Source organism: Alligator sinensis, unplaced genomic scaffold (assembly GCF_000455745.1).
Source record: "Alligator sinensis unplaced genomic scaffold, ASM45574v1 scaffold511_1, whole genome shotgun sequence".
Lineage (NCBI taxonomy): Eukaryota > Metazoa > Chordata > Crocodylia > Alligatoridae > Alligator > Alligator sinensis.
Genome location: NW_005842114.1, coordinates 1,568,935 through 1,595,732, shown reverse-complemented (window position 1 = coordinate 1,595,732; position 26,798 = coordinate 1,568,935). Strand labels below are relative to the sequence as shown.

Sequence of the window (26,798 nt, the reverse complement as noted above, 5' to 3'; positions counted from 1 at the left end):
TTGAAGCAGCTTAATTACCTTTTTGCACCACTTTAATGGCATCACCATTTACACCTGCAGTGGCTTGTTTTAATTTCATCATGCTGTATTTTGCTTTAAATTACTTTGTTACATAGCAAAGTAAAAAGTATATTTTAGTTTATGATGAAACAAATTGCAGAGATATATCCGAAGGTGGTAGGGATGGTGCTTGGGCAAGCTTGGCCTTGGTGGGCTTTCAGTGCCCCATGCATGATCCCTGCTGCCTTCTCCAACCGCCAGCATACATAGCTGCCCTCCTGCCACCTTCCCACACTGCCCCAGGGGCAAGCCAGCTCATTCCCAGGCAGTCCCAAGCAGCAGGGATGACACACAGGGCGTGGCAAACCAGCCAAGTCCGAGCTTCCCTGAGCACTGGATTGGGCTGGGTGCTGCCTGCGAGCTGGGGAAGCACCAGCTCACTAATACCCCGCCTGGGCAGCCCCACTGCGGGGAACCACTGGGCCCCCCCACAGTTCAGGGGCTGCGCAACCTGGCAGCAGTTTGCGTGGGCAGGCTCTGCAGAGGCGAAAGCAGCAAGGGGCCCATTTTGGAGGGGGGGGTTTTGTCCAGCAGAGCCTGCTTGCCTCTCCCGTGGTTGGCAGGTGAGCTGCCCGCAGGCCCCGAGCTGCAGCGGCCCTGGACCTTCCCTCTGTAGAGGCAGCACCTGCCCACTAGCAGCCCACCTGGGGGTGCCACAACTGTGCAGGGGGGAGGGGGGGGGGGGCTGGAGCTGAAGCACTGGGGCAGCCCACAACTGGGGAAGGGTTGCTCAGCCTGCCAGCAGCTTGACCCCTGGCCACAAGAGATGTGGGCAGGCTCAGAGGAAAAAAGGATCAGGCCCTTTGCTGCTTTCCCCTCCCTACCAGCAGAGCCTGTCCGTACGAGCTGCCTCTGGGTCGCTCAGCCCCTGAGCTGCAGGGGAGGGAGAAGCAGTCATGCCCCCTGGGCCACCACAAAAGAGAAGGACCAGCCCCTCCCCCCCCTGCAGCTCAAGTCCTGCTGGCAGCTTGTACCCCAGCTGTGGGAGAGACGGACAGGCTCCAGGAAAAAAAAAATAATAAAAGGATCCGGCCCGTCACCACTTTTCTGGCAGAGCTTACCCGTGACCCGGTGGGGGGTGAGCTGCTGGCAGGCTTTCACTGTTCTGTCACGGTGATGGAAGTCCCTAAATTGAAACAGTGGGTTTTTAAGTTGGTGGTTTTGAATTGTTAAAAACCCACCATTTCAGTTTAGAGAGAACTAAACCCCCATCATATGTACAAGTGGCACTGGTCTACAACTTGCAACCATTTAGATTGAAATAGGCAAAGGCATTTTTGCTCATTCTTACTGTACAGAAGCCATGATGGATGCAGAGATAAGGAAGGACAAATCCTAGTTATGGTGCTGGTTACACACTCTGACCCCTCAGCTGCCTTGCTTCTAAAACATGTTGTGAAAACATCAAGAACAGACAGCAAAACAAGTCTGAAAAGTTTTGCAAAAAAATAAATAAATAAATTACTTAGTCTTTAACTATAAACACAAAAGAATAGTACAGGCTGGATGGATAAGTAGCAACTAGAGCCTACACTAACTTGCTGGGTGGGATTGATAGTTTTGGAAACACTAGGGTTATTGTGTAAACATTCACAGAGAACATACAAGTTGGTGCATTTGAGTGAGAGGAGTACTTTTAAATAAAAACCATAGCAGCCAGATGATAGTTTTTGGTCAGATCAGCTTTTTCTATTTACCTTTTCACTACTGTCAGTGCAACAGAGTTAGGACATTAGATTGTATGTGTCTTAAGACAACTGTAGAACTTTTAGATAGTTTTGTTGTTTATAAAAAAAGAAAAAATGACATAAGCAAGTAAAAATCTTTGGAATCAATGAAGTTGCATACACTTCTTCCCAGCAGTGTATAACATGCATCTGCATACCATCAACATGCTAGATGCTTGGGGAAGGAAGAATAGATCCCTTCACCCTAGAAATGCAATGTCACTGCTATTTTAGCACCCCTGCATTCTAAAGTGTTTTGGAGAAGATGAAAGTTTTTCAAGAAGATAAAAGGAATGTTTGTTAGAAGTGACTTCAAAGGTAAAGGGATGGCAGAGTTGGACAGAAAGCTGGTGCCAGAGAAAGGAGGCCACATGGGAGACTTGAAAAAAGAAAAGAAATAATTACAGCTGTGGCTTTCTGCCTCAGATGCATACAATTCTCAATTATTCTAACATGAAGTGCAATGTGAAGTTAAAAACATAGATAAGAAAAATGAATGTCCTTACCCCAACATGAACAGTGGCACAGTGTGTTGTTAATATTACAAGAATGTTTAGTATCTCATTCCTTTTCCACATTCATGCTCTTGGTTTTCTACACACACTAAGATTGTGTATTTCTAATGAACCAGTCAACTTCACTTTCCTTTCGTTGTTCATGCACTAGTTCACTGTCACAATGACTAGTTGGTGAATAGCCCAAGGATCGAATAAATCCATAAATAAATACACACTAGGGACCTCTTTTTTTCATTTTTTGTTCAAATGCTTGAGGCTGCCTCAGGGTGGTAGATTAGCATATTGTATATAAATTGTATGAGTTCTAGTTCCAAGTCTATTTATGGCTACATATGCTGCTCCCCAGCTCAAAAAGTGCAACACAAGCACAAGCGTGTGATCTTTTCTACAATGCAATTAGGAATGCAAGCATTTGTAAACAGCATAAAGGTTCTGTATCCAAACAGACTCCAAAAGTAAATAAATATCAGAGACAGGAAAATAAATACAAGAGGCAGAAATAAGACTTAAAAGAAGATTTTGTTTAACATAAGACTATTTCAATGATTACAAAATTACAGCTTCAATAAAAAGGAGTAGAAAAAAGATTAAATAAGGAATGTTTGTTTTCTATAAAAGGTTCTGGAAAGCAAGTGCTATTTATATGACAATTTTTCATTTAACATTAAAAAGTATCATTTTTAGACATTATACATATTTACAGAGTTCATAACAGAGAGAAACAGTAAATTTACAATGGAAAGCACAGGTAAATATTTTTGCTAAGATCTCCCTCTTTCACTGATGGGAAAAGCCAGCTTCAGTAACCACTCTGGAATCCAGCTTCACTTGTGTCAATATCATGTTCCTTAATGAGGAGGAAAATAGTTAAAAGGACATTTAATACAAGGTAACAGTTGGATGCACTAAAGCAGGGGTGTCAAACTCATGCTGTCCCCCAAACCAGATCCAGCCACAGGGCTGCTTGCAGGTTGGATTGGGATGCAGGGCCAGCAGTGGTAGTAGGAGTTAACAGCTATTACTGGTCCACACACCACCATCCCAAACAAGCATTCCCAGTGGAGCTCCCACCCATGGATTTGGGCAGCAAGCCCCACCCCAGCTTGTCCTGCACCTCCTCTACCAACCCTGTGGGCCTCGGATCCAGGCTGTAAGCCTTACGTTTGACACCCCATGCTCTAAAGGTCTGTTTTACCTTTATAAATGTAGATTTGGACTACACCTTACTGTAAGAACTGAGAAGCTGTAAACTGACTCAGGAGCCCTGAACTTGATATACAAAATTATCAGAAATGCAGTATTCTCAATTGCTAACAACTCTGGTGTGAAATCTGCATTACCAAATTCAGGGTTCATCTGTTACTTGCACACAGATCACAATCAATAACCAGTACTTGGCAGAAACATCCTGTATGGTTCATGTGCTATATCTAGTGGTCTGAATGCTTAATTCCTTTAAAAACCACTGCAGATCCACAAACAAGGGGCTTACATAAAGCCAACCATTGTAGGGGAAATCCCATCTTCCCAACCTACACACATTAAAACTATTTCCATGTGTCAAAGCAAATAATAATTAGTTTGTGGAACATACAAATGAAAACTACAGATACTAAAAAAACTACACACAATGCAACTCAGCCATGCTATTATTTAGCAGGTGTCCTAAAAAAATTTCTAATGATGGGATGCATGACAAAATATACTACAATATTAGGGCTGTGCGAAATTTTGTCCAGTGTTTCATTTCGAAACTGTTTCGATGCGTATCAAGCTTGAAACAGTGAAATCAAAAAGAAACTCAAAGCTGTTTCGAAACAGCTTTGAAACTAAACAAGGGAACTCAAAACGTTTCAAGTTTCGAAGCCAGGCTTACTGGCTTCAGTGCCGGTCCCAGCCAGCAGCACCTGGCTCCTCTCAACCAGCAGGCAGATTGGGGGCTCACCCACACCCCCAGGAGGGCTGCGGGGGCTGTGCCAGAGTCCTCCCAGGGCTGCGACCCCTGATCTGCCTGCCAGATGACAGACTGGTGCTGGGTGCAGCCTGCACCCAGCACCAGGAAGATCAGTGCTGTTGCTGGCCCCAGGCAGCAGCACCCAACTCCTGTCACCCAGCAGGCAGATCAGGTGCGCACACACCCAAGAGGACTCCAGCACAGCCCCCACAGCCCTCCCAGGGGTGCCGGCAGGCCCCCAATCTGCCTGCTGGCTGACAGAAGCGGGGTGCTGCCACCTGAGGCCAGCAAGGCCGGGGCAGATCAGCTCGTGCAGGGACCCGCTGCCCCGATTCCAGAGCAGAGAAGGGTCCCCACACGAGCTTATCTTCCCCGGGCCTCGCATCCTCCTACAGCCAGCTCTGGTATGGGGCCAAGGTAGATCAGCTGTTGTGGGGACCCTCCCCCATCCCAAGATCGGGGTGGCAGGTCCCCACACAAGCTGATCTGCCCTGGCCCCACTGGCCCAAGGAGGCAACACCCAGCTCCTGTCAGCCGGCAGGCAGATCGGGGGCCCGCTGGCACCCCCGGGAGGACTGCGGGGGCTGTGCCAGAGTCCTCTTGGGAGTGTGTGCCCCCAATCTGCCTGCTGGCTGACAGAAGCCAGGTGCTGCCACTTAGGACCAGCAGCATCACTGATCTTCCTGGTGCTGGGTGCGGGCTGAGCCCAGCGCCGGTCTTATCTGGCAGGCAGATTGGGGGCCCACCCCCCCCCGTGCACTCTGCAGCAGACTGAGAAGTGGACCAGAAATACTTCCGGGTCCGCCGCCAAGTGTGCAAGGGATTCCCCCACGCTCCTGTGGGACGCTCCATCCGCCCCACCACCTCAACATTCTTGAGCCGTGCCTGGGATCTTGAGGTATATAGAAAAAAAACAAATAAAGCTGTGTCTATGGCCGGTATCATCGAATCTCTCCGAATCGAATCAGAGGCTCCCGATTTGATTGAGAGAGATTAATGGGTCTCCCGATTCAATACGGATTCGGAGATTGAGGCACCAAATCGGGCCAAAGTTCCTCCAAATCGAATCAGCGACCAAAGCTTTGCACAGCCCTAGTACTTAGCTAGCTTATTTGTTTGCTTGAAAAACAGACTCTCTCATTCAGAGCCAGCCTGGGTAGCTTTGCATGGCACTGCATTACAAATGTCTGTAAATGATGCTGTACAAAGTAAATAATAGCAAATAGAACAATGCTGGGTTTTGAAACAGGAGGGACTACATGAATAGAGATGTGTAACAGACTTCTTCGTAGACTACTTGTTGTTAGTAGTTAGAATCACATGTGCCCATCTTGCTCACTACAGGACAAAATCTTCACTGTATCTCAGTACTTTTTGCCCAAGACAAACATGAGCACTGAACAGATGAAAATAAGTACCACAGCTGACACCACACTCTCCATTCATTAGTAGCATAGTTATTAAAACAAGTGTACCCGATTCAGCTTCTTGAACTCCACCACTTGGAAGAATATATGCTCCAGGATATGTTTTGCACCTTGCTGCTCCTTTGGGAGCTTGTTTGTTACACCTAAGATGTCACCACACTTTCTGACATAAAACTCTAGGTCATCTTCGGTACCTAATGAGGATCCACAGAAAGAGACAGATAGGTCACATACACATGTACACCAGTTGACTGAAGTTGCACTGCTCAACAATATTTGCAATTAAGCATTTCAGGAAATCAACAACTTGAATCCATACCAGTGAAATGTCCGGAAACAGTTTTACAGCTTGCAACATATGATCCTGCTCTGAGATCCTGTTCTAAGATGTGCACAAAGGCTTGATAACCACCTCTACTTTAAAATGGAAACAAGATGCAAAATAATTCAGCTACATAGTTGTGCAGAATGATTTATGCATAAAATGTAAAGCAGGAAGCAGATGTAAGATAAGAGGCCTATTAAAATAAAAACTATCAGCTGAGGTTAACAGCAGTCTCAGATATAGGTAATCATGAAAGGTCACTCCTACAGTTTGCTACTCAGTTTTTTAAAGTAAATTCCATCATAAATTAGTGAGGGGAACCAAGGACCCCATGAGCTACATGGCCCAAAGAACCACTCTCCTAGCTACTGCAGATTTGAAGATCATGCACCTGGATAACAATTGGAAGAGAAAGAAAGAGGGGGTACCCTGCACTGTTGCTGATTAACACCTTAATAGCACGAGGTCATGCATGTAAGATGAGTGTAATCCATGGACCCCATATGCAAACAGCACTTCTAACCCTTCGTGAAATATTAATAGGTTCCATAGCTCAGTTCCATGTGCTTACTGTATCAAAATAACAGGATTGCTGTACAAATATATAAATCAAAAGTTAAAAACTTGGTCTGGCTTACACTTGTTTGTAATCTGTGCAAGACGGGCTCTCTCAGAGGAGAAAGTTTCATCTAAATCAAACAGGTCCAGACTGGGAGGAGGCAACTCTCTGAAAGCAGGCGGAAAAACCTAAAAGAAAAGATTTAGTGTAGGTTACTGCAAAGAGTTTTTCTTATATGCTACAGGTGACTAGGAAACAGCTTTCAGCTTGGATCCCAGGAAAGGTTTTTTGAAAGTCGAGGAGAAGTCAAAACGCCACAAGAGACTGAATGCATTTGGAAAATTTAATCTGCATTTCATAAAAATAACTGAGTGTTCTATACCCCGCCTTGTCAGGAACATACCAAAAACATTCTTCCTTGAGTGCTCTGTTCTTTAATGTGGCCTCTTTTTAAATAAAATCCAGCACAAGAGCTGGATCCTATATGGTTATTCCTATATAGAGACTCAGAAACAGAGTGCAAATCTGCAGTTTCTTTAAGCATCTTTCTATCCAGGGTTGGGGTTGGAGTAAGACACGTATGTACCTCTTCCTAATTCCTCTCCTCCATCCATCAAACTAGCTGGGGGTTTGGTTTCTAAAGCCTATATTTCCCCAAGAAACAACTGGAGCCAAGGTCTTTTGTGCCAAGCTTGCTCTTCAAAACTGTGCTTGGACACACTGTATTAGCCACTATTCCCCAATATTGAAGCTGTTGGGGGTGCAGGACGGTGGATCAACTCATCTGGCAGATGCCTGGTGCAACTGGGACAACAATAAAGGAGACTTGCTCAAGACTGCAACCCGAAGCAAGGACTGACAGCCTACTACAGTATTTTGCCAAGCACAATCCATGGTCTTTCAAGGATTAAGAAAGAAAAAAAAAAAAATCATCACACAATGGCATGAAGGGGGTCCCTGACAGAAGAGGTAAGTACACCTCGCCCAGTAAGGATAGTTGTGTGAGACAGGTGACTCCAGACCGTCAACATACTACTGTCCGCATTCAAAAACAAGCAGTCAAAGTGGCAACGTGGAATGTGAGAACTCTACATCAAATTGGAAATTGGACATCAAGCATGAAATGAAGAGATTACATATCAATATTCTAGGTCTGTGAGAAACATGTTGAAAATAGGCTGGAATTATTGTTTTAAAAGATGTGAAGATCATCTATTCAGGAAGTCAGATGCACAAAAGAGGAGTTGGATTGGTTTTGGATGAAGTAACCTCAAAATGTTTACATAGTTTTTGGGCAATATCTGATAGTGATGCTCATGAAAATAACAGCTAAACCTTTCAACATACAAGTCTATGCACTGACAGCTGAAAGTGGGGAAGAGGACACTGATGGCTTCTATGAAGATCTTAAAGCAAAAAAGCAATACAAACCTCAAGAAGTGGTAATAGTGATGGGAGATCTAAATGCAAAAGTTGGTTGTGAACAAGTGGATAATATTGTTGGACCTCATGGACTTGGAGAGAAAAATGAAAGAGGAGAGAGATGGATTGACTGGTGTGTTGCAAATGATCAAGTCATTATGAACAAATGGTTTGAACACCACCTGAGAAGAAGGTATACATGTAGAGATCCTAGAGATACATTAGAAACCAAGTTGACTGCATCACCATCAACAGAAGATTCAGAAACGTAGTTCAACAACTGAAAAAAACTTACCCAAGGACTGACTGTGGAACTGATCATGTACCTGTAGTATGCACCATCAAGCACAGGCGGAGAGAGAAAAAATTATTTTGGGGGACAGTGTGTGCATGTGTGCGTGCATGTGCACCCCCCACCCAGCAGATAAGTCTGTGGGGGAAGGGGCGAGGGGAGGAGGATGGGCCATGGTGGGGCAGAGGCAGGGGCAGGAGTGAATGGGGCCCCAGCTGGGCCAAGTCATGGGATAATTGGAGCCCAGGCAGCTCATCCAGGAGCACAGGGAGGTTCCTGCTGCTATGCACACCCCAGCAGAGGTCTGGGGTGCACATATCTCCCCGATCTGTATGCCAGACAGAGGCAGGTTGCCACTGCACACTGGGCTCTGCACCCCACTGCCGGTGCCTTGAGAGCCATGCGACGCCCTGTGCTTCCTGCTGCCAGGCAGGCAGGGGGGCCCATTCACAGCCCAGCAGCAGCATGCACATGGCATTGCATGGCTCCAGAGGCAATGGGGCGCAGAGCCCAGGCAACAGCAGCAGGCAGCCTGCCTCCACTGCATGCACAGATCAGGGAGGCACATGCCCCCTAGGCCTCCACCAGGGTAATCACAGCAGCGGGAGCCCCCCCACACTGGACAAGCTGCCTGGGCTCCGATCATCTCACAACCCAACCCAGCCAGGGCCCCACTCACCCCAGCTCCTGTCCCTGCCCTACTCCCTCCCTCAATGTGGGGGCCTCAATCTACCCCCTCCCCTCCCCATCCCAGCCCCTGCCCCTTCATAGAATAGACTGATACATGCCTGCCATGCTGGGCAGTGATCCACACACCGGGCTGCAATCCTGGCTGAGTCCGTGCCCCTCCCCACTCCTGATGCAGTCAACCAGAGCCCACAAGTGGGCTGCCCCGTGGCCCTTTCCACTGCACTGCGTTTGGGGACTAGCCCCGTTAGCCCCAGCCTTCCGCTGCCATCAGGATAAGGTTGAGGAAACTTAAGAAACCAAAAGCACCAAAAAACTTGATTATATAATTCTAATGGAAACAGATCTAATTAAAGAAAGGTACGCAGTCAAGAATCACTTTCAAGAACTTGAAGATAAAGGAAATATGTAAAACTGGGAAATTTTGAAAGAAGCACTAGCTGAAACAGCCAAGGAGGTTATTCCATTAAAAGTAAGGCAAAAGAGACAGAAAGGGATGACTGAAGAAATCCTTGAATTTATGGAAGAAAGAAGAAAACCTTGGAAGGGTATAAGAAACTGTACAAAAGAATTTGATCAATGGGTAACGAAGAAAAAGGAAAAATGGTGTAACGAAAAATGTAGAGAGATAGAAAAACAAAAGGATAAATATGTTACATTAATGTACAGGAATATCAAAGACACCACAGACAAAGGAGGATGTACTGCTAAGGGATGTATAAAAGCCAAGAACAGCGATGTCATTATGGAATGAGAACAAATATTTAAAAAAAATGGACAGAGTATATTGAACAATTATTCCATGACAGTCAAGAACAAAAGCCATCTATTAAGAACATAGACAGTTTGAAAATTCTTAAGTTAGACGTATGAACAGTTATCAACCAAATAAAAACTAATAAAGCTACAGGACTAGATGACAGAACAAATAAGATGTTTGGAAGAGTCTGGTATAGAAAAGTTAACAACTGTTATCAGTGAGATTTATGAAAGTGGAGAAATACCCCAGGACCTCAGTAAATTGATCTTTATTGCACTCCCCAAAAGACCTAGAGCCACTGAATGCGAACGCCATCGAACCATCAGTTTAATGGGCCATGTGACAAAGGTCCACAGCTAGAAGTAGAATAAGACCAGAGACTGCAAAAGTTCAATGTGATTTTGTGGAAGGTCGAGGTACAAGAAATGCTATCTGCATAGTACAAATGCTTTCAGACAGAGCAACAGAAATGAGGATTTTTTTTGTGATTTATTGATTATACCAAAGCTTTTGATAGAGTTAAGCATGAGGAGTTAATGAATATGCTGAAAGAACTGGATATTGATGGTAAAGACTTGAGAATTTTAAGAAACCTCTATTGGAACCAAACTGCAGCAGTGAAGACACAAAATGAACTAAGTGATTTCATCCAAATCAAGAGGGGTGTGAGACAAGACTGTTTTTTCACCTGACTTGTTCAACTTGTATAGTGAGAAAAAATACTGAGGGAGATTGAGAATTTACCAGGGCTGATCGCTGGCAGACAGAATTTGAACAACTTGCATTATGCTGATGACACAATCTTAATAGCTGATTCAGAAGAGAAGCTTCAAGGAATGTTAGATACAGTTGTTAGTGAAAGTGAAAAGAAGGGTTTAAGTATCAACTGTAGAAAAACAGAATGTATGGTAATTACAAAGAAGAAAATAATTTCTGTATGCAACATTAAAGTGAAAAAGGAACAGATAAGGCAGGCCAATAAATGTAACTACTTGAGAAGCTAGATAACATCAAGATGGTAAATGTGGTCATGAAATAAAACAGAGAATAGGGATGGCAAAAGACACATTTCTGAAAATGAAAAAGATACTGACAAATAGTAAAATGTCTATGGGGATGAAGTTAAGAGCTTTGGATTGCTTGTTATACCAGTCCTCATGTATGCATCAGAATGGTGGACAATATCGCCAAGTATGGAAAAAAGAATTGAAGCAAGTGAGATGTGGTTCTCAAGATGCATCTTGAAGGTACGCTGGACAAGTCATACTTCAAATGAAGATATTTTGTTAAGAGCAGGCAGCAGAAGGAAGCGGCTGACTAACATCAGAAAGAGACAGTTGGAGTTTCTTGGCCATGTTATGAGGAAAGAGGAAAATCTTTCCCCCTTTACAAATTACAAAGTCTGGTTGTAATTGAAAAGACTGAAGGAAGCAGAGATCATGGAAGAGAGTGGTTGATGTACGTTAAGTATATCTAAATGGATAAATGCATCGACACTGGAAATTTTGTATGCGTTGAAGAGAAGAGACATTCTTCCTTTGGTATGACACTACTAAGGGAAAATGGGATAGAGTAAAAAGGACAATTCTTGCTGCTTCATTTTATAATTCCCTGCTGGGCTGTGGGAGCACTGAGGGTAGGATGGAAGCCTGTCTGACTTCCTGAACCCAGGGAAATAGATAAGATACTGAGCATTATGAAATAACATGTTTCATCTTCACACTGAGAAAGCTGGACACCACTGGTCACAGGAGTACACAGGAAGCAAGGAGATGTAAGAAAATTCTAGATGTATGGCTTATTCAAAGCACAATTGCAAGTAATGAGTTCTGCTGGCAGCTTTTTGCTTAATCCCTGTATGCACCTTGGAAGTGGTTCTCAAATCACAAGACTGGACTAGAGTCTAGTTCACAAGCCGAAAGATAGGTCTACTTCTTAAAATGTAGGCTCTGGAGTGTACCAAGTGTCTCAAGAGCTTAATGCTCTACTTTCTTTAAAGTATGGAGCTATGGAGATGATCAAGCTAAGCCTCAAGCAGGAGGATAATCTTGGGTGTCAGTCGCATGTAAGATTACTCACAGCTGGTTGAAGTGCAGGTAGCGGAGTCTCAAACTGAGGCTGAATGAGCTGAAGAGGTTCATGCTTTACATTTAGCTGTTCATAAGATCTACAACACAGAAAAAGGCAAGGTCTGAAAGAAGGAAAAAATAATAGCATGAATGCTTAAGCACCTGCCTGTGTTACCTGCAACCTGGGAACTTGAAATTTGTGCAGAATGCCAAGCTAAACACCCTGTTTGTGCAAATAAATGTCACAGGATCCATAATGACTACTGTAATAACATAACTTTAATCTCTATGACAACTACAAAGCTTCTAGAAAACAGGCAAGCATTCAATAAGACAGTGATTCTCAACCACAGTGCCACAGTACCCTGGAGTCCCTTAAGACCCTCAAGGATGCTATGCAATGTTAGCACTGTTAGGTGTACAAACGTGATTCACAAGATAAACCCAGAGATTTCAAACAGAAATTCATAATGTTAACAACATTCTGACCTGTTGTAATATTTCTGAGTTCTCTGCAAAAGAAGAATTGCTCTAATACTTTTCTGTAGTAAAAAAAAAAGCATGAAAACTAAGAGCTAGCATTTTCGGGAGGGGGGAACGACACGACGACGGACGGACCAGAAGCCTACCAAAGGGTGGCTTGAGTGTGGAAATGTTGAGAATCACTGCAATAAGACAAAGTCAGGCTGTCATTTTTTTTGACCCATGGTATGTTTACACCCAAGTGTCCTAGGGTAAAAGTTCAGTGTATTCATCTGCAAAACACACTACAGTAATTTCCTTAATATATTAAAATATTAAACACATTTTCCTTATTAAACATAGGCTTAAACATACCCCAAAAAAAGAAAACCAAAAAAACCACAATTCATGGCTACTGACTTGATCACTTTAGGAAGGGAAGTTGTATCCAGCTGATAAATAGACATATCAAAAAGCGTAGTGAAGTCTCGGGGATTCTCCTCTCCCTCTTGCAGACATACCCGCAGTCGCTCAGACAGTGTGGCTGTATCCGGAAGCATTGTATAGTCTGAAATCTGAACACCATAACATTGTTAGAAGTGAAGGGATTTTCATGTAGCTGAAATTTTCTCTTCCTCGTTCTTTCTTGATGATATTTAAGTGAAGAAAGAAAAATTAGCTTTATCACATTTCCTCATGTGTTATATTATTCATCATGCTACAGACCCTGGATTTGGTTTTAGGAGTGTTATGAAGTACTTGTTTTATATAAAAACCGTTTGATTTCTGTAAACAGAAAGGGGGCAAAAATAATACATTAAAGCAAAGTTGTTGTAATGATCAGCATCAGCAAATACTTGACAGCTAAATTTATTTATTTTATTTTGCAGTAATAGCTGTCCTGCACCCTTGCTATTCCAAATAGCCTTACTTTGTTATGCAAAGACAGATGTGAGCGCTCGTCACTCTAATCCTGCTCCAACTGCTGCAGGGATGATATATTTGAATTTCTGTCAGGCTCTTGCTTGTAAAGGCAGAGTGAAGACAGCTCAATTCTTGTTATTCTGAATGAACAAGGAGCACAGTTCCACCCTCCTGTGCTTCAAGAACAAACAGATGCTTCACATATACCAGTATCACTGCTGTTCAAAGGCTTGCAAGCTTGTTAAATGGAGGTTTCAAGAATAAATTGCATGTGCTGTTTATACAACACTTCTCTCTTCCCTTCTGCATGCAGGGTATTTTTAAATAAAGATAGAAGAAACATTTGTATACATTTTTTTTTTTGTTTAAGAAAGATTCCACAAACTTGTTAATTGGCTAATCTCTGCTTAGCTACATACACGTACTATTTGCTCCATGCTTACTCCTGAAGTAAGGGGTATAGCAAAAGAGCAGTTAAGGCACCCTGCTATAGACAAGTGTTCAAGGCCTACTCCAGCCTTGCGCCAAAAGCTACCCCCAGCTGACCAAATTGTAACTGGGTTCATCATGGTTATATGGATTGGGAAACCAAAAGGTGATTGGATGAGATGCTAGTCACATTACTCCTTTGTATGCCACTGCTTGCACAAACTGGCATGCCTTAACCATGTTATCCCTCTGGACGGATGGGCTCACAAAGATCTTCAACACTTTAGAAGCTAAGTCAAAGCTCAGATGCCCAGGTTTCACATTGGAGCAGTCCAATTTTCAAGAATATTTAAACTAAACTAATGTATCCGGCATATGAGGGCTAGTAACATGAGGCAAATTGGAAACATGCACCTCCATGGCTGAAATTTTACACTAAATCACAGTCCAAATAATAATGAATCCTAATCTATTAATTTTTATGCCACACGTACTCCCTCCCCCAACCATCTTGAAAAGCAAGGTAAGTAATAACATTGATATAGTCTTTAGTTATGGTGTACCAAGCAGATCCTTCAGTTAAACCAACCCTGCTGGATTAAAAAATAATTTACTAAACCACATCTCTTACCTCTGGGTCCTCTGCATCAATCTGGTTTAAATGGATGTCTGATGTTGTGAGCCATTGGAAAAGTACATCCTGAGGAAACACAGTGGGTTTTTGGAGTATCTGAATAATTTACTATAATGTTAAACAATTAAATTCCTTACCAAATCCAACTGATGAAACATACTAGAAGAGAAGGAGTAAACATGAAAGAACTCTAACATAACAGTGAATTATCTCAGAACAAACTAGGTAATAGGAGCACAGATCGTGTTTACTTATATAAATATATCAAGGCAAAGGGATATATACTGGATAACTGCATACTTCAGATATACAAAATTTGCAGTATTCTACAGATATTGTACAGGGCATGAGAACAAAGACAATTTAGTTCACCTGAAAAATGTAAATTTCCAGAAATCCATAAATGCTTTTAAAGATGATTCTGATAACTGGCAAATGATTTTTGACTTGTACTTTTATAAAGAATTCTTGCATAGTATATACTATAAGCTACAGTACTGGAAAAGGACCCTGAGGAAAAGTTATTGATGTAGGCGATTGCAAGTCCAGGAACTACATACGAGTTGCACTTATTTAGGAAAGGTTGATTTGCAATTACATCCTCAATGAGTTTGAACAGCAATACAAACAGGACAGTTCTCAAATGATCTAGAATTTCATCAGCCAGTCAAAATTATTCCTTTAACTATAAGCATGTTCAAAAAAAAAAGACAGAAAGACACAAACAGCCCTATATCAAAACCCATACAGATGAAAGAACATCCAAACTACCTTTTACCTTATACATCAGGTAAAATGATGTGTCCACTACTTAAAATACAGGAATGATAGTAAGACAACCAAATATTCAAATATCTTTTTTCACATGAACACAGACATGTCATTCAACCTCTGTGAATCCCCAACTCACTTAAACCAACACCCCCCTTTTTACAGATAAAGATGATGAAGATATACATGTACTTTTGTAAAAACATTTTACAATTCTTAGGTGAAAGCAGCTATAAAGTGGAAAGCATTACTGATCATGATGCCACATTTTAACTGTAAGTAATTTCTAGCTAAGCAATTACCCTAAAAAATATTGCATATTAAAAAGAGGAAAAAATTCAGAGGGCAAAGGCTACTAAAGCTTTCCAGAGTTCTTCCAGACAAAGAATACATTTTTTAGGCACCTAACTCACTATTTTTACCTGTAGAAATTTATATCATACATGCATCTCCATCTCTTAATTATTTTATAGCAGTGCTAGTATCCAGTCTCTGGAAACAAACTGCAACTCTGGACTGTTCTTGTTAATGCTATAAAATACCTGTAAGCCATTAAAGTATATTTTTAAACATTTACCATGATCTTGCGGTTCTCTTCTTTATCCAAATACTGATCACTGAACATGTGGCAAGATCCCAAAACTGCCAGTTTTCCACCTCGGTTCTGTTAACAAAGAAGTTAATACATCCAAAAAAAAATTCCAGAACAATTTTTTGAGGGAACTGTTACTCTAGTCTAAATTATTCAGATATTTAATTAAAGGAAAATCTAAGGAAGACATACTCTTACATGTGCAGCATTAATATAAAATAAATATATTCCTTTAACTAATTTATTCTTTCTAATTAACAGTAGGACTGATCTTCAGTAATAAAAACTAAACACTTGGCAGACTACCCACAAGTCAGAGCAACAGATAGGACTGCATCAACTAGAAGTGAACTGTCTGCATCTCATTGCAATTTTGGCTCCTTTCTTAGGGAGGGAGGGAGAGAGAGAGAGAGGACATTTTCTTCAATATGGTAAGAGAGACTCTTAAGTGATTCTTAAGTAAAAGAACTAATTTCTGTAAGCTCTTTCCTAAGCATTTCACAGTCTGAACCTGTGAATGATGCAACATCATTTTTATAGCCCCAAGCTAGCTAACAAAGGTAATTTTTGCTTTTCATAAAGAGTTGCAAAAGATACAACCAAACCTATTTAACTAGCTGAATTAAAAATGTCAGATGAAGAAATAACTACATTATTCCTCTACAAAAAGATTCCCCCCCTCTCTCCCCCACAGACACACACAAGAAATAGCATTATTTGCTGGCACCAAATCTTAAATTCATAGGAAATGATATAAGCATACAACTGTGGTTGCAAAGATGTTAGAGGTGCTTCACATAGGGCTCCAGTATTCTTAGACTGAATAAAGAATAAGCATAATGGTCTAATTTAGAGGTGCACCGATACATTGGTCCATATCATATCGGCACCACTAAAAGGAAAATTGAGATTATCGACAATCGGCTTTTTTTGGCTGATGTGGCTGATAATGTCCCCGATAAATGCCACATGCACGCATGCAGCTGCAGCATGCATACAGCCAGCCTGGCAGCTTGGAGAGCAGCAGCATCCAGCTGGTAAATCTGTTGGGGAAGATGGGCGTGGGGGGGCAGATTGAGGCCCCCTCAGTGAGGGAGGGTATGAGGCTGGGGCAGGTGCTTCACAGCTGGGGCAGGGTGCAGGACTGACCTGCAGGCAGCTCGTCCGAAGGGGGAGGCAGCTCCCACCACTCGGTACACCCCCAGGGAACCATGGGGGGCATGTGACCCCCAGATCTGTGCGTGGGGTGAGGTCAGACTGCCACTGCTGGCTGAGGCTGGGCTCAGGGTGGGCAGCGGCAGCGTTGGGAGTGGGGGCTACAGAGGGGTTGGGGGGAGGTTGTAGCCACCCCAAAAATTTGCTGTAGCCCCCCGTCCCAGCACTGCTGCTGGTCCCAAGTGCAGACTGGCTCAATCCTCCCCACCCTTCCCCCCTGTCAGGAAGACCCTGGCACTAACCCCGGCCCCAGCCAGCAGAGGCAGCCTGCCCTTGCCCACACACAGATCCAGGGGGCACACACTGCCCATAGCTCCCCCAGAAGTGTGCCAAGCAGCAGGAACTGCCCCTGCACGTTCCCCAGATGAGCTGTTCACGGCTCTGTCCCAGCCCCATCTCAGCTGTGCAGAGCCTGCCCATGCCCCTGCCCTAATCCCTCCCTCACCACGGGGCCCTTGATCTGGCCCCTCCCACCCCTTCCCCCAATGGACTTACCAGCCAGATGCTGCTCTGCAAGCTGCCAAACTGCATATCAACAATCAATCGGTATCAGCCGATATGGCTCGTTAATAATCGGACATCCGTATCGGCCCAAAAAACCTTTATTAGTGCACCCCTAGTCTCATACAAATGGAAAAGTTCTACTTCCTATTTATAGCTACAGCTCAGTATGAGACCCCAGTAAGCTAAAAACAAAGAAAGTGGCTTTTTGCTGCACAGCACTGCAGCAGGATAGCATCCTCTTCCTCTACTGTTTCTTTCCCAGCTAAGTTTACCTACTGCCATTCTTTATCCTACCTCATTTCTCTCAAACAAATTATGTATTTTCTTTCTGATCCTTTTCTCTGCCCTAACAGAAATTCTACCATTATCTTCAGCTTCCAGCATTTTACCTATAATTTCCTCCAGTTAAATGAAAGCAAGAGATGCCCAATTAAAGGTTGGTTCTCCACCTCAGGTATTCATGGTATTTTATTGTAGCAAGAACAGAATGACTTGAACTCTGATGCAAATAAGTTCCCTCGTTTTAGGAAAAGCAGACAATGTTTATAAAACTTGGACAGTTTTGTGCCTTTCCTGTCTCACGCATGCACTGAAATCAGATCACATACACAAATAATGAATTAGATGCATCTGCATGCACAATTTTGGTCTAGACATGTAACTGAAAATCTAAATCAGTTTAAGAGAGCATCAGATTAGCAACTTTTCATATAAAAACTAAGTTTTCACTAAATCAAGTACTAAGGCACTTACATATTCAGGGATAATTAGAGATTTTTTTTTTTTTTTTTTTTTTTTTTTTTTTTAACATAAAGCCTTTAAAAAATACATTACTCGCTTATGTCCCATTAACATTGTAACAGGAACAGGCTAGCAACCACTGTGTTTAAATTCATTCTTTCAGTTTGGTTTCTCTGGCCACTACAATCTGAGATTTTCTTCCATGTTGCAATTCTGTTAGATTTCAATTATTAATCCATATGACAAACAAGACAGATGTAAAGATAAATTCTTTAAGTTTTAATCTATAGCATAGCTTGATTATTTTACTTATCAGGGGGGAAACATCTACCCAAACTGGTAAAGGAAACCAGATTAGAACACAGCTAAACAGTAGCAGTGTTGAAACAACGCTGTACCCAGCGAAATTCGGACACCTTCATGTGATTTGATTAACATATTGCACATGTGTATGTCTGTTACCTGTGAAGATTATCACAACTGCATTCTTTTGCTCCATGCATGCATGTCAGGAGATAAAAGGTAAGAAAATTGTCATGATTTTGCTCGCTGTGACAGCTGTGGACTGTCATTTGGAAAATGCTTAGTTTCACTCAACCTTAGATGGGTAGCAACTCTGTAATCATAATCACATAATCTTTATATACTTGTATTGCCCAAGTGATGGAGTCTGTTTTATACAACATGTGCATAAATTTTGGATGTGAACACACAACATATTTACTATAGAGTAAACTTAACTTTATGAATGAAGCAGACATATGATGCACAGCCTTAGTGTAAGATACTCCACTCCTGGGTAAGTTATGTCTCAACGTGAAGAGTTACTATACACCATTGTACTATTATGTCTGGTTACTCAAATCAATTTAAAAAAGGGATGCACTTTGCTCAGTGCAAACTAGCACTCTTGCTACAGTGCCAGATGACTCAAAGCAGCACTGTAACACTATAGCACTGTCTACTGCAGGCACCCAGCTTAGGAGAACTGGCAGGGTGTCCATGCCCAATTGCTAAGTAAATCACTACAGAATACAATCCAAGGTAAATTACTTCATACTTCACACGATGTCTGCATTCTTTGTGAACATTTGGGGAGGAGTCTCTAGGTAAATAAGATGTCAAATAAAATTAGATTGTTAAAAAGTATCAGAATTACTTTACTAAGGAATTAATAATTTATTTCATCCAACACTGTACCTTATGCTGGTAAAAAGCCAGAATGGGTCTATTTAGTGGAAAGCAGACAGACCCCGTGGACAGAACAGCCACTGCCGGTTTCATCACATTCAGAGTGGCACCAAACGGATACACAAAAGTGAGAGCTCTGCAAAAAAAAGTAAGAATTTTACTACAGTAAAGTCTCCGCTATTCAGCATTTAAGTAACCGGAAATTCTATTAACTGGAATTTCCGGCTGGCCGGATGCGAAGCAGAGGCAGGGAAAAGGTTGCATGCAGCAGCAGCCACCGCTACCCACCACCCTGCGTTACCACTGCTCCATGGGCGGCCACCACCACACACCCCTCCCCATGCAGCCGCCACCGCCTTTCCCCTCCGCTCTGTTTTGGAATTTTTACATAACCAGCAATCCCCTTACCCCAGAGATGCCAGATAACAGAGATTTTACTGTAATGTCTTCAGTATTAAACAGGCTGAGGCTAAGATTTTGAATGCATGCTTTGGAAACGTGTACAAATCCAGATCAGTCTATACAAACTCTAACTTGTAGTTGTGTTTCAGGTATGCTGTATGTTCACAAAAGCACATTATTTAAAATCTTGGTGATCACGACAAGATGTTGGCCTCCAAATTTTTCAGGCTGAAATTCTTAGTAAGTAGCTGTGTACAATTTTGGTTATCTTTTATGTCCTGTGCCCAATACAGCACTGGATAGGAGGAACAGTTAGGTCTCCCGTCAGAATCCATCCTTGTTTCTTCTTGATGAGCTGGCATGTACTGATGAAGAAATCCTCCCTTTTAGTCATGAAGCTTGAGGAACAAGAAGCCAACACTCAGACATGAATCTCACATCTCACAAAGCACTGCCACTTTGCCTACTGTGCCAGTAATATAACAGTTCAGGCTCACACACAATCTTTCCTCTGAAGAAGCTGATGTGGAAAAGATACTTACTGAGAGTCATTTCCACTGCTATCTTCATCTATTATCCCAGGTACTGCTTTCCCTGCAGCTCTGCTGATTTCCCTGAGATGGCAACCAATGAAAGACCAATGAAAATGCCACAGATTTACAGCAGCACTATTTACAAGTTTACATCCTGTAAGAACAGTAATGCAGTGGAGCAAATTGCCCAAGAGAGCCGTGGAACCTCAAGCACTGATTCAGAGGTGATTTAGAAATAGTTTTCCTGTATTCATGCAGGGGGTTAAACCAAATGTCCCTCAAGATCCCATTCAACCCTACTATTCTGTGATCTTAAGAACACTTACCTATTCAAAACTCCATTAGAAACCAGGGCTTCTTTAGGGTGGAAGTACTTGTAATATACATTTCTCACTACGGTATCTGGAAGAAAGGAAAAAGCATTAAATCTTTTTTTTATCTTTAAAATGTAATCTTCTCCCTTCCATGGAGGAAGCACATTTAGTGCTTAGAACATGAGACAGACTAAGGAGACACAAGTTCACTTGTTGATACTTATAGTATTTATTTTTAATGCCACAGTCCTGGGGCTGGTTTGGTTCCAAGCATAAATTAAAACAGCCTTAACCTGGTGACTCTTTTTAGACCTGCAGATTTGGACCTTCAAATAATTTTGGAAACACTTATCTGCAGGCTCAAATGAAAATATGTAGATATCTACAATCATATGTGTGTATGCCTTCTCCTGAACCTGTGATTTCCTGCAAGTGCAAACAGGATCACCAGTTTAAAAACATAATCTAGTTTTACAGGTTCAAACTCTCCTTACATGCCTTAGAAGTTACCTAAAGTATGTTGAACTTATCACCACTCTGATGTAAGAATGTGAACTAGAACACCCAACATCCAGCAGTCATTAAAGAAAATAAGAAATGCCTCATTTGGTGAGAATATACTGTTTCTGATATCTGAAGAACCATTAGATAAAATTTTCTCAGTAGCTCAAAAAGAAAAAAAAAATCACTGTTGGATTGAAAATAACTATTAATTCAGCACTCAGAGAATCTTTTTTTTCCCCCAACAAGATATAAATACTTATAACAAAATGTCCCATCATCTACCATGAATTACAAGTGAAATTCTAATAATACATTAAGTAGCTTGCGACTGTGAAAATCCATTTATGCTGGTATTAACATTTGTCAGTAATTACTCTTCAACTACCTGATGTGCTAAATGGATGGAAATGTGTTGGAGATTATAAAATTATTCCATATACAAAAGTCTTTGGCCAGACTGCAGTCTCATTCTGCATTACAATAAAAATATGGATTTCAAAACCTAAAACATGTTAAAATATAATACATAGTAGAAATATCCCAAAGGTTTTGTCAACAAGGGGTAAAAAAAAGACTGGAATAAACTCAGTTACCATTATTGACCATGATCCCATACTCTTCTAGCAAGAAGTTAATATTGGTGTCATATCGGGATTCACCACCTTCTCCCAGCATCACCAGGATATCCCCACCCTCTTCCAGGAATTTCTTCAGAACCCCAAACTAAACAATAAGATGGAAACACAGGAATACAATCAGAGCGCTAAGAACAGTACTCAAAAAGACTGTAAAGAAATGAGCAAGGTATCTAGTTTTAATTATTTGAAATCAGCTTGATCCTGCAAAAAAGCATTCAAATCTAAACGCATGTAAAACAAGCTTTCCAAACTACAGTGCTATCATATAATGTTGTATGTCATCTTCTCAAGTTTCTTCCTAGGTGAAAAATAACTGGAAAAATAACTAGTATGCAAATCACTTTAGTCTTTTCCTCCTCCTTTCTACATTTCTCACCTCAGCTGCGGTGAATTTTTCTCTCGGCCCTGCTGTAATCCACAACTTTACCCCCGTCAGCTTCTCAGATGTGATCTCATCTTTTAAACTATAAAACAGATTAATTAAAACACGTTACATAGTAATTTTATATATAGTTCATGAATGAGTCATTAACTGCAGTTTATTTTAAAAGCCTAGCAAAGGAATACAAAGTGAACACTTCAGTTGATTTATGTTTTTTTATTTTTCATCAAATCAGTCCAATATAAGGAAAATTGACAGTATCGGAAAGTCTTTTTTTGACTGATGTGACCAATAATTTGGCCGATAAATGCCCCGTGCATGCACACAGCTGCAGCGCAGCATGTAGGCGGTGAGGAGCGCAGCCCAGCAGCTTGGAGAGCTGTGTCCATCTGGTAGGTCTGTTGTGGTGGAAGGGGAGGGGGGGAAGAAAAGGGGCGTGGGGGGCAGATCGAGGTTCATGTGGTGAGGGAGTGAGTGGGACTGGGGCAGGCGCTGCACAGCCGGGGCGAGGTGGGGCATGGGATGGAACCATGGCTCATCCAGGGGGTGTAGGGAGGGGAGGCAGCTCCCATTGTTGTACACACCCCAGGAGGGCATGGGAGCTGCCCCCCTCCCTACACCCCCTGGTGTCCCCCGATCTGCACGGTGGGGTGGGCTGTCCCTGCGGGCGCAGGCTGGGGTGGCACCAGGCTCTTCCCAGTTGGGGCTGGGCCAAGCTGCACTCAGGGCAGGTGGCAGTGGTGCTGAGGAGGAGAACTGGGGAGACTACAGCAAGTTTTGGGGTAGCTGCAGCCCCCATGTAGGTCCCTCCCAGCGCTGCCACTGCTGCCTGCTCCAGCCCAGCCCCCTGCCAGGAAGAGCCCGGCCCAGCCCCGGCCCCAGCAGCAGCCCACGTGGCCCCATGTGCAGATCTGGGGGCACACACCAGCCATGCCCTCCTGGGATGCATGCAGCAATGGGAGCTGGCCCCTCTCCCCACGCCTCCCAGATGAGCTGCAGCTCCATCCCACGGCCCTCCTCAGCTGTGCAGTGTCTGCCCCAGCCCTACTCCCTCCCTCACTGCAGGGGCCTCGATCTGCCCCCCTACTCCCTCCTCTTCCACCACAACAGACTTACTAGCTGGACACTGCTCTTCAAGCTGCCAGGCTGCGTATCAGAAACCAGATCGGTATTGGCCGATATGCCTCCTTAAAAATTGGCTATCCGCCCCCCCCCCCCCCCCCCACCTCCTCTCCCACCCCCCCCCCCCCCCCCCCAAATCCATCAGTGCACCCCTAATTTTAAGCTTAATAGTTTTTTACCCCAGAATAGTAACAGCAAATCTTAACCCATTATGAAGGCAAATAAGCATTCTAAAAAAAAAAGCAAACAGTGGGGTAGCCTCAGAGATTGCATAAACTTACAACGCCCAGTACCTGAAAGTTCAATTAAAGCCCTTCAAAGCCACCCCATAGCAGAGCTACAGGTTAATGCTCTTCTGATTTGCTATGAATATCCACAAACATCAATATATTATGAAGTACCTCAAATGTCATCATAAAAACAGTCTCAACTGCACTGATCTTACTTCACAAGTAACTTATTACATATATCAGTTTCACCTTCATGCATCCTAAAAGCTACAAGGAGTGAAAAAGAAAGCCAATTCCTCACCTCTGTATCTTCCAATTACTGCGAAGCCTTTTCTGTAAAGACTTAAAACCACTGTTGACAGTGAAAATCTCTTTTTTGGATGCACTGAAGACAATGATGTTCCGAGGATCTCTCTCCATAGTAACCTTGAGAATGAATGCAAAAAGCAGAGCAAAAGCAAAAATATACTATTTCATACCTGCAAACTTTGTGTAAAGAACAAGCAGATTCTTCATGACTGTGAATCAGGAACACACGCAGGCACATGCAGGTTGGTGTGTAATGTGTCAGTGCAGGAATGGCATATCTGTTCTAAAAGAGTTAGGCTAGGATTTTCTGTTGTTGTTAAAAGTTTACTATAACATTCTGTAGACAAACACATAAAATCATCACACAACAGCCAGCCAGGCAAACACCCCAAGAAGTACACAAGACTTCCCATTTTATTTCTTCAATAGCCTTAATTAAAAATGTAATTAGATTCACCAGTACTCTGTATTTAAAAAAAATCCCAAAAATCACGGGCTTCCAGTCTAATGCTATTCCTTTGTAGTTTTCAATGACTGAAATCTAATGAATGATTGAGAGAGTGCTGCTCTAAATTTTTGGGAGCCAGGACCCTTTTTGTTTTCCATAAAAGTTAACCACACTTCTGACATTTTATAACAACATCAGAGCAGCTCTACATACAAAAGCAAAAACACCTGCATGTGGTCTACCCTTGGGCTCTCACTAACATAGCTGCTGTGATGGCTTGTTACAGGTTTGATATTTTTTTCTAATTTGAACAAGGCTGTAGAGTGTCAACGGGGCTGAACTAGAGGGATCCTCCCAGCCATGCTCGTAAACACGTGTGCAAACTTATTGTTATTCACATAACCCCATTCAATGGCATCTCAGGACAGGAGGCAGAGAGCACCTAGGAAGGATGCAGGCTGCTTGTCAGCAGGTGCCCTAGACAATGAGGAGAGGTTTGTGCGGAGACCGTTTCTAGAGACCCTGTGACAGCAGAGAAGTGCCAGGCCACAGCGCTGGTTTCTCAAAGCGCGGCAGACCAGCATCCCCGAGGGTCCGCACAGCGGTCCCAGTGCGAGTCGCCCCTGCTGCTCCCACCATGACCCACGCGGGCGTCCAGGGGTCACCTAGAATTTGCCCTAGGCCCGGCACGGCCTGGGCAGCGCGCCGGGAGCCGGGTGTGCGGGGCAGCCCGGAGGCCCCCGAGCAGTCCCGGCCTGGGCCCCGCTGTCACCACTGCAATGCAGGGCACGGCGGGAGGAGCCCGCTTCCGTGCACCCGAGGCGGGGGAGCCGCTGAGCCCACGCAAGGGGGCGGCCTCAGCCCAGCGCCGCAGACGGACTGTACCTGCGGAGTCAGCACCATCCTCCGGCCCCGCCAGGCTCGGTAACTAAGGGCCGCCCTCAGCCTAGCAACCCACCGTCCCACTCGGTGCGCATGCGCACGGGCGAAGCGCTCCGTGGAGTACGGGCGGCAGGAAGAGTCAAACAAGCTCCTGCCTCTAGAGCTGTGCCCGCTTCGACCGATGACGTCAGATGCCCCGCTTCTACCTTTCCCCAATCCCGCCGCACTGCCCGGGCTCCTACCATTCTCTAGAGGAAAGGGAGGGGGGAAGGGTTGGGACCTTCTTGGCCTGTACCAACACGGAGACGGGTGAGGAACGCACGGATGTTCCCGCTTGGTGCGGCGCTACTGCGCATGTGCGGGGGGAAGCAGCTAGGCCCACTTGGACCAAGAGGAGTCAGTGGGAGCAGGTTTACTTCCGTACGAACCCCTGCTTCTTATGTCCAAGATAAAGTTGGGTACATTGAAACCTCATGCAGCGCCGTGCCCCGCACCCCCTTTCCGTCTCTGGCACCAGCCTCCCCAGAGCACAACACAACCCAGAGAAGAGGCCCTTGGGCCCACTGCAGAAACAGGCAGACTAATGTGAGGAGGCTTCCCAGTCAAATCCCAGATGCCTTTCTCCTTCCCCCAGCCAAGCAGCTTTAAGGCGGCGTAGTGCATAACAACAATTCGATTTAGAGCCTGGCAGTTTTGTTCGGTGCTTGCAGATCCACCTCGGTTTCAATAAAGCTGGGAGGCCGCCTTCAAAAACAAAAGGAGCGACTTCTGCCTACTACCCTGAGCACGCCAAGGGGGACCTGGCGTAGCCAACAGCTGCCCGCATGGACGGGGAAGCTCTGTGCAGGCCCCGAAGCAGAGGTGGGGTTGTGCCTCGTGCAATAATCGAGCGCTAGAACATGCTGGTTCTGCAGTTTGTTTTCAGAGAGGAACTGCCGGGTACTAGCGGAGCCCAGCTTTGAGCAATGAAAGCTTTCCCCCTTCCTTTCAAGGCATGGTATATTATTATAAGAGTACCCCTCTCTACAGTAACAGGCCAATCCAGCCAGCCATGTTTCACCTCCCCCTTTTAATTGGGAACTCCTGTGCACATTACATCCCTCAGTTGCCAAGCTAAGGCAAGAGGAATCTTTAAAACAGCCTTCTCGACCCTTTATAGGCAGCCCAGGACCAGGAAAGGAAAGAGAATGCCCTCAGTTGCACAGCTTCTATACGTAGAAGGAGTTACTCTGACTTAAGAAAAGTCTGTGACTGGAGAAACAGTTGAAGTGAAACATCTACAATAAGCAGATTCCAGGCCACCTCCTTAGAGCAGCAAAGTAACCATAATGTCATTAAGGCACAGCATCATAGCTTCACAAACGTGAACAAAGAATCTGAACCTCTCAAGACGAGGAGATGAATTACGAGGCTATGCATATTTGCACACTCCAGTTACACCCAGTGTGCTATTCCTTTATGAACTGCTTTAACAGAAGTTCAAGGAAACTGGCTTGCTGATGCACATTTAAGTAATGAATCCACTTCCATTCGTACCCCTCTCCCAAAAGTGGCTTATTGAATAAGTATGTCTTGTATTGTTTGAAAATCCTGCACCAAAAGTGGGAATAGGAGGTAGACAAACAAGTGTAAGTAGACCAGTTTCTGGAATGCAACAAACAACGGCAAAGTTTCTAACTACAACTCCATTGTCTTAAAGCACTTCAATTTTTAGGTGTACAAAATTCCAAACACGAAGTTTAGCATCCTCCCTACCAGAGGAAGGGCCACT

The 26,798-nt window shown here is 43.6% G+C and overlaps 1 protein-coding gene across 3 annotated transcripts; it reads right to left on the bottom strand.

Moving 5' to 3' along the window:
* Window positions 1–2,805: 2,805 nt before the first annotated feature.
* On the bottom strand, window positions 2,806–26,792 carry IFT52 (intraflagellar transport 52). 3 transcript variants are annotated; one of them, XM_006024715.3, is made up of 14 exons: window positions 25,031–26,792; window positions 23,690–23,814; window positions 22,031–22,118; window positions 21,610–21,739; window positions 20,525–20,600; window positions 20,208–20,279; window positions 19,273–19,399; window positions 15,598–15,684; window positions 14,247–14,315; window positions 12,683–12,837; window positions 11,811–11,898; window positions 6,650–6,758; window positions 5,735–5,880; window positions 2,806–3,152 (listed from the first exon to the last, which is right to left on the bottom strand). In XM_006024715.3, the coding sequence occupies exons 1-14, from the start codon at window positions 25,046–25,048 to the stop codon at window positions 3,105–3,107; spliced, it is 1,338 nt and encodes a 445-aa protein (XP_006024777.1). In that variant the 5' UTR covers window positions 25,049–26,792; the 3' UTR covers window positions 2,806–3,104. The 3 variants fall into 3 exon arrangements, 2 of the variants coding, with proteins under 2 accessions (XP_006024777.1, XP_025061174.1); XR_003094312.1 differs by lacking the exon at window positions 2,806–3,152 and adding an exon at window positions 6,006–6,103 and having other exon boundaries at window positions 5,747–5,880; XM_025205389.1 differs by lacking the exon at window positions 20,208–20,279.
* Between the last annotated feature and the right edge of the window lie 6 nt (window positions 26,793–26,798).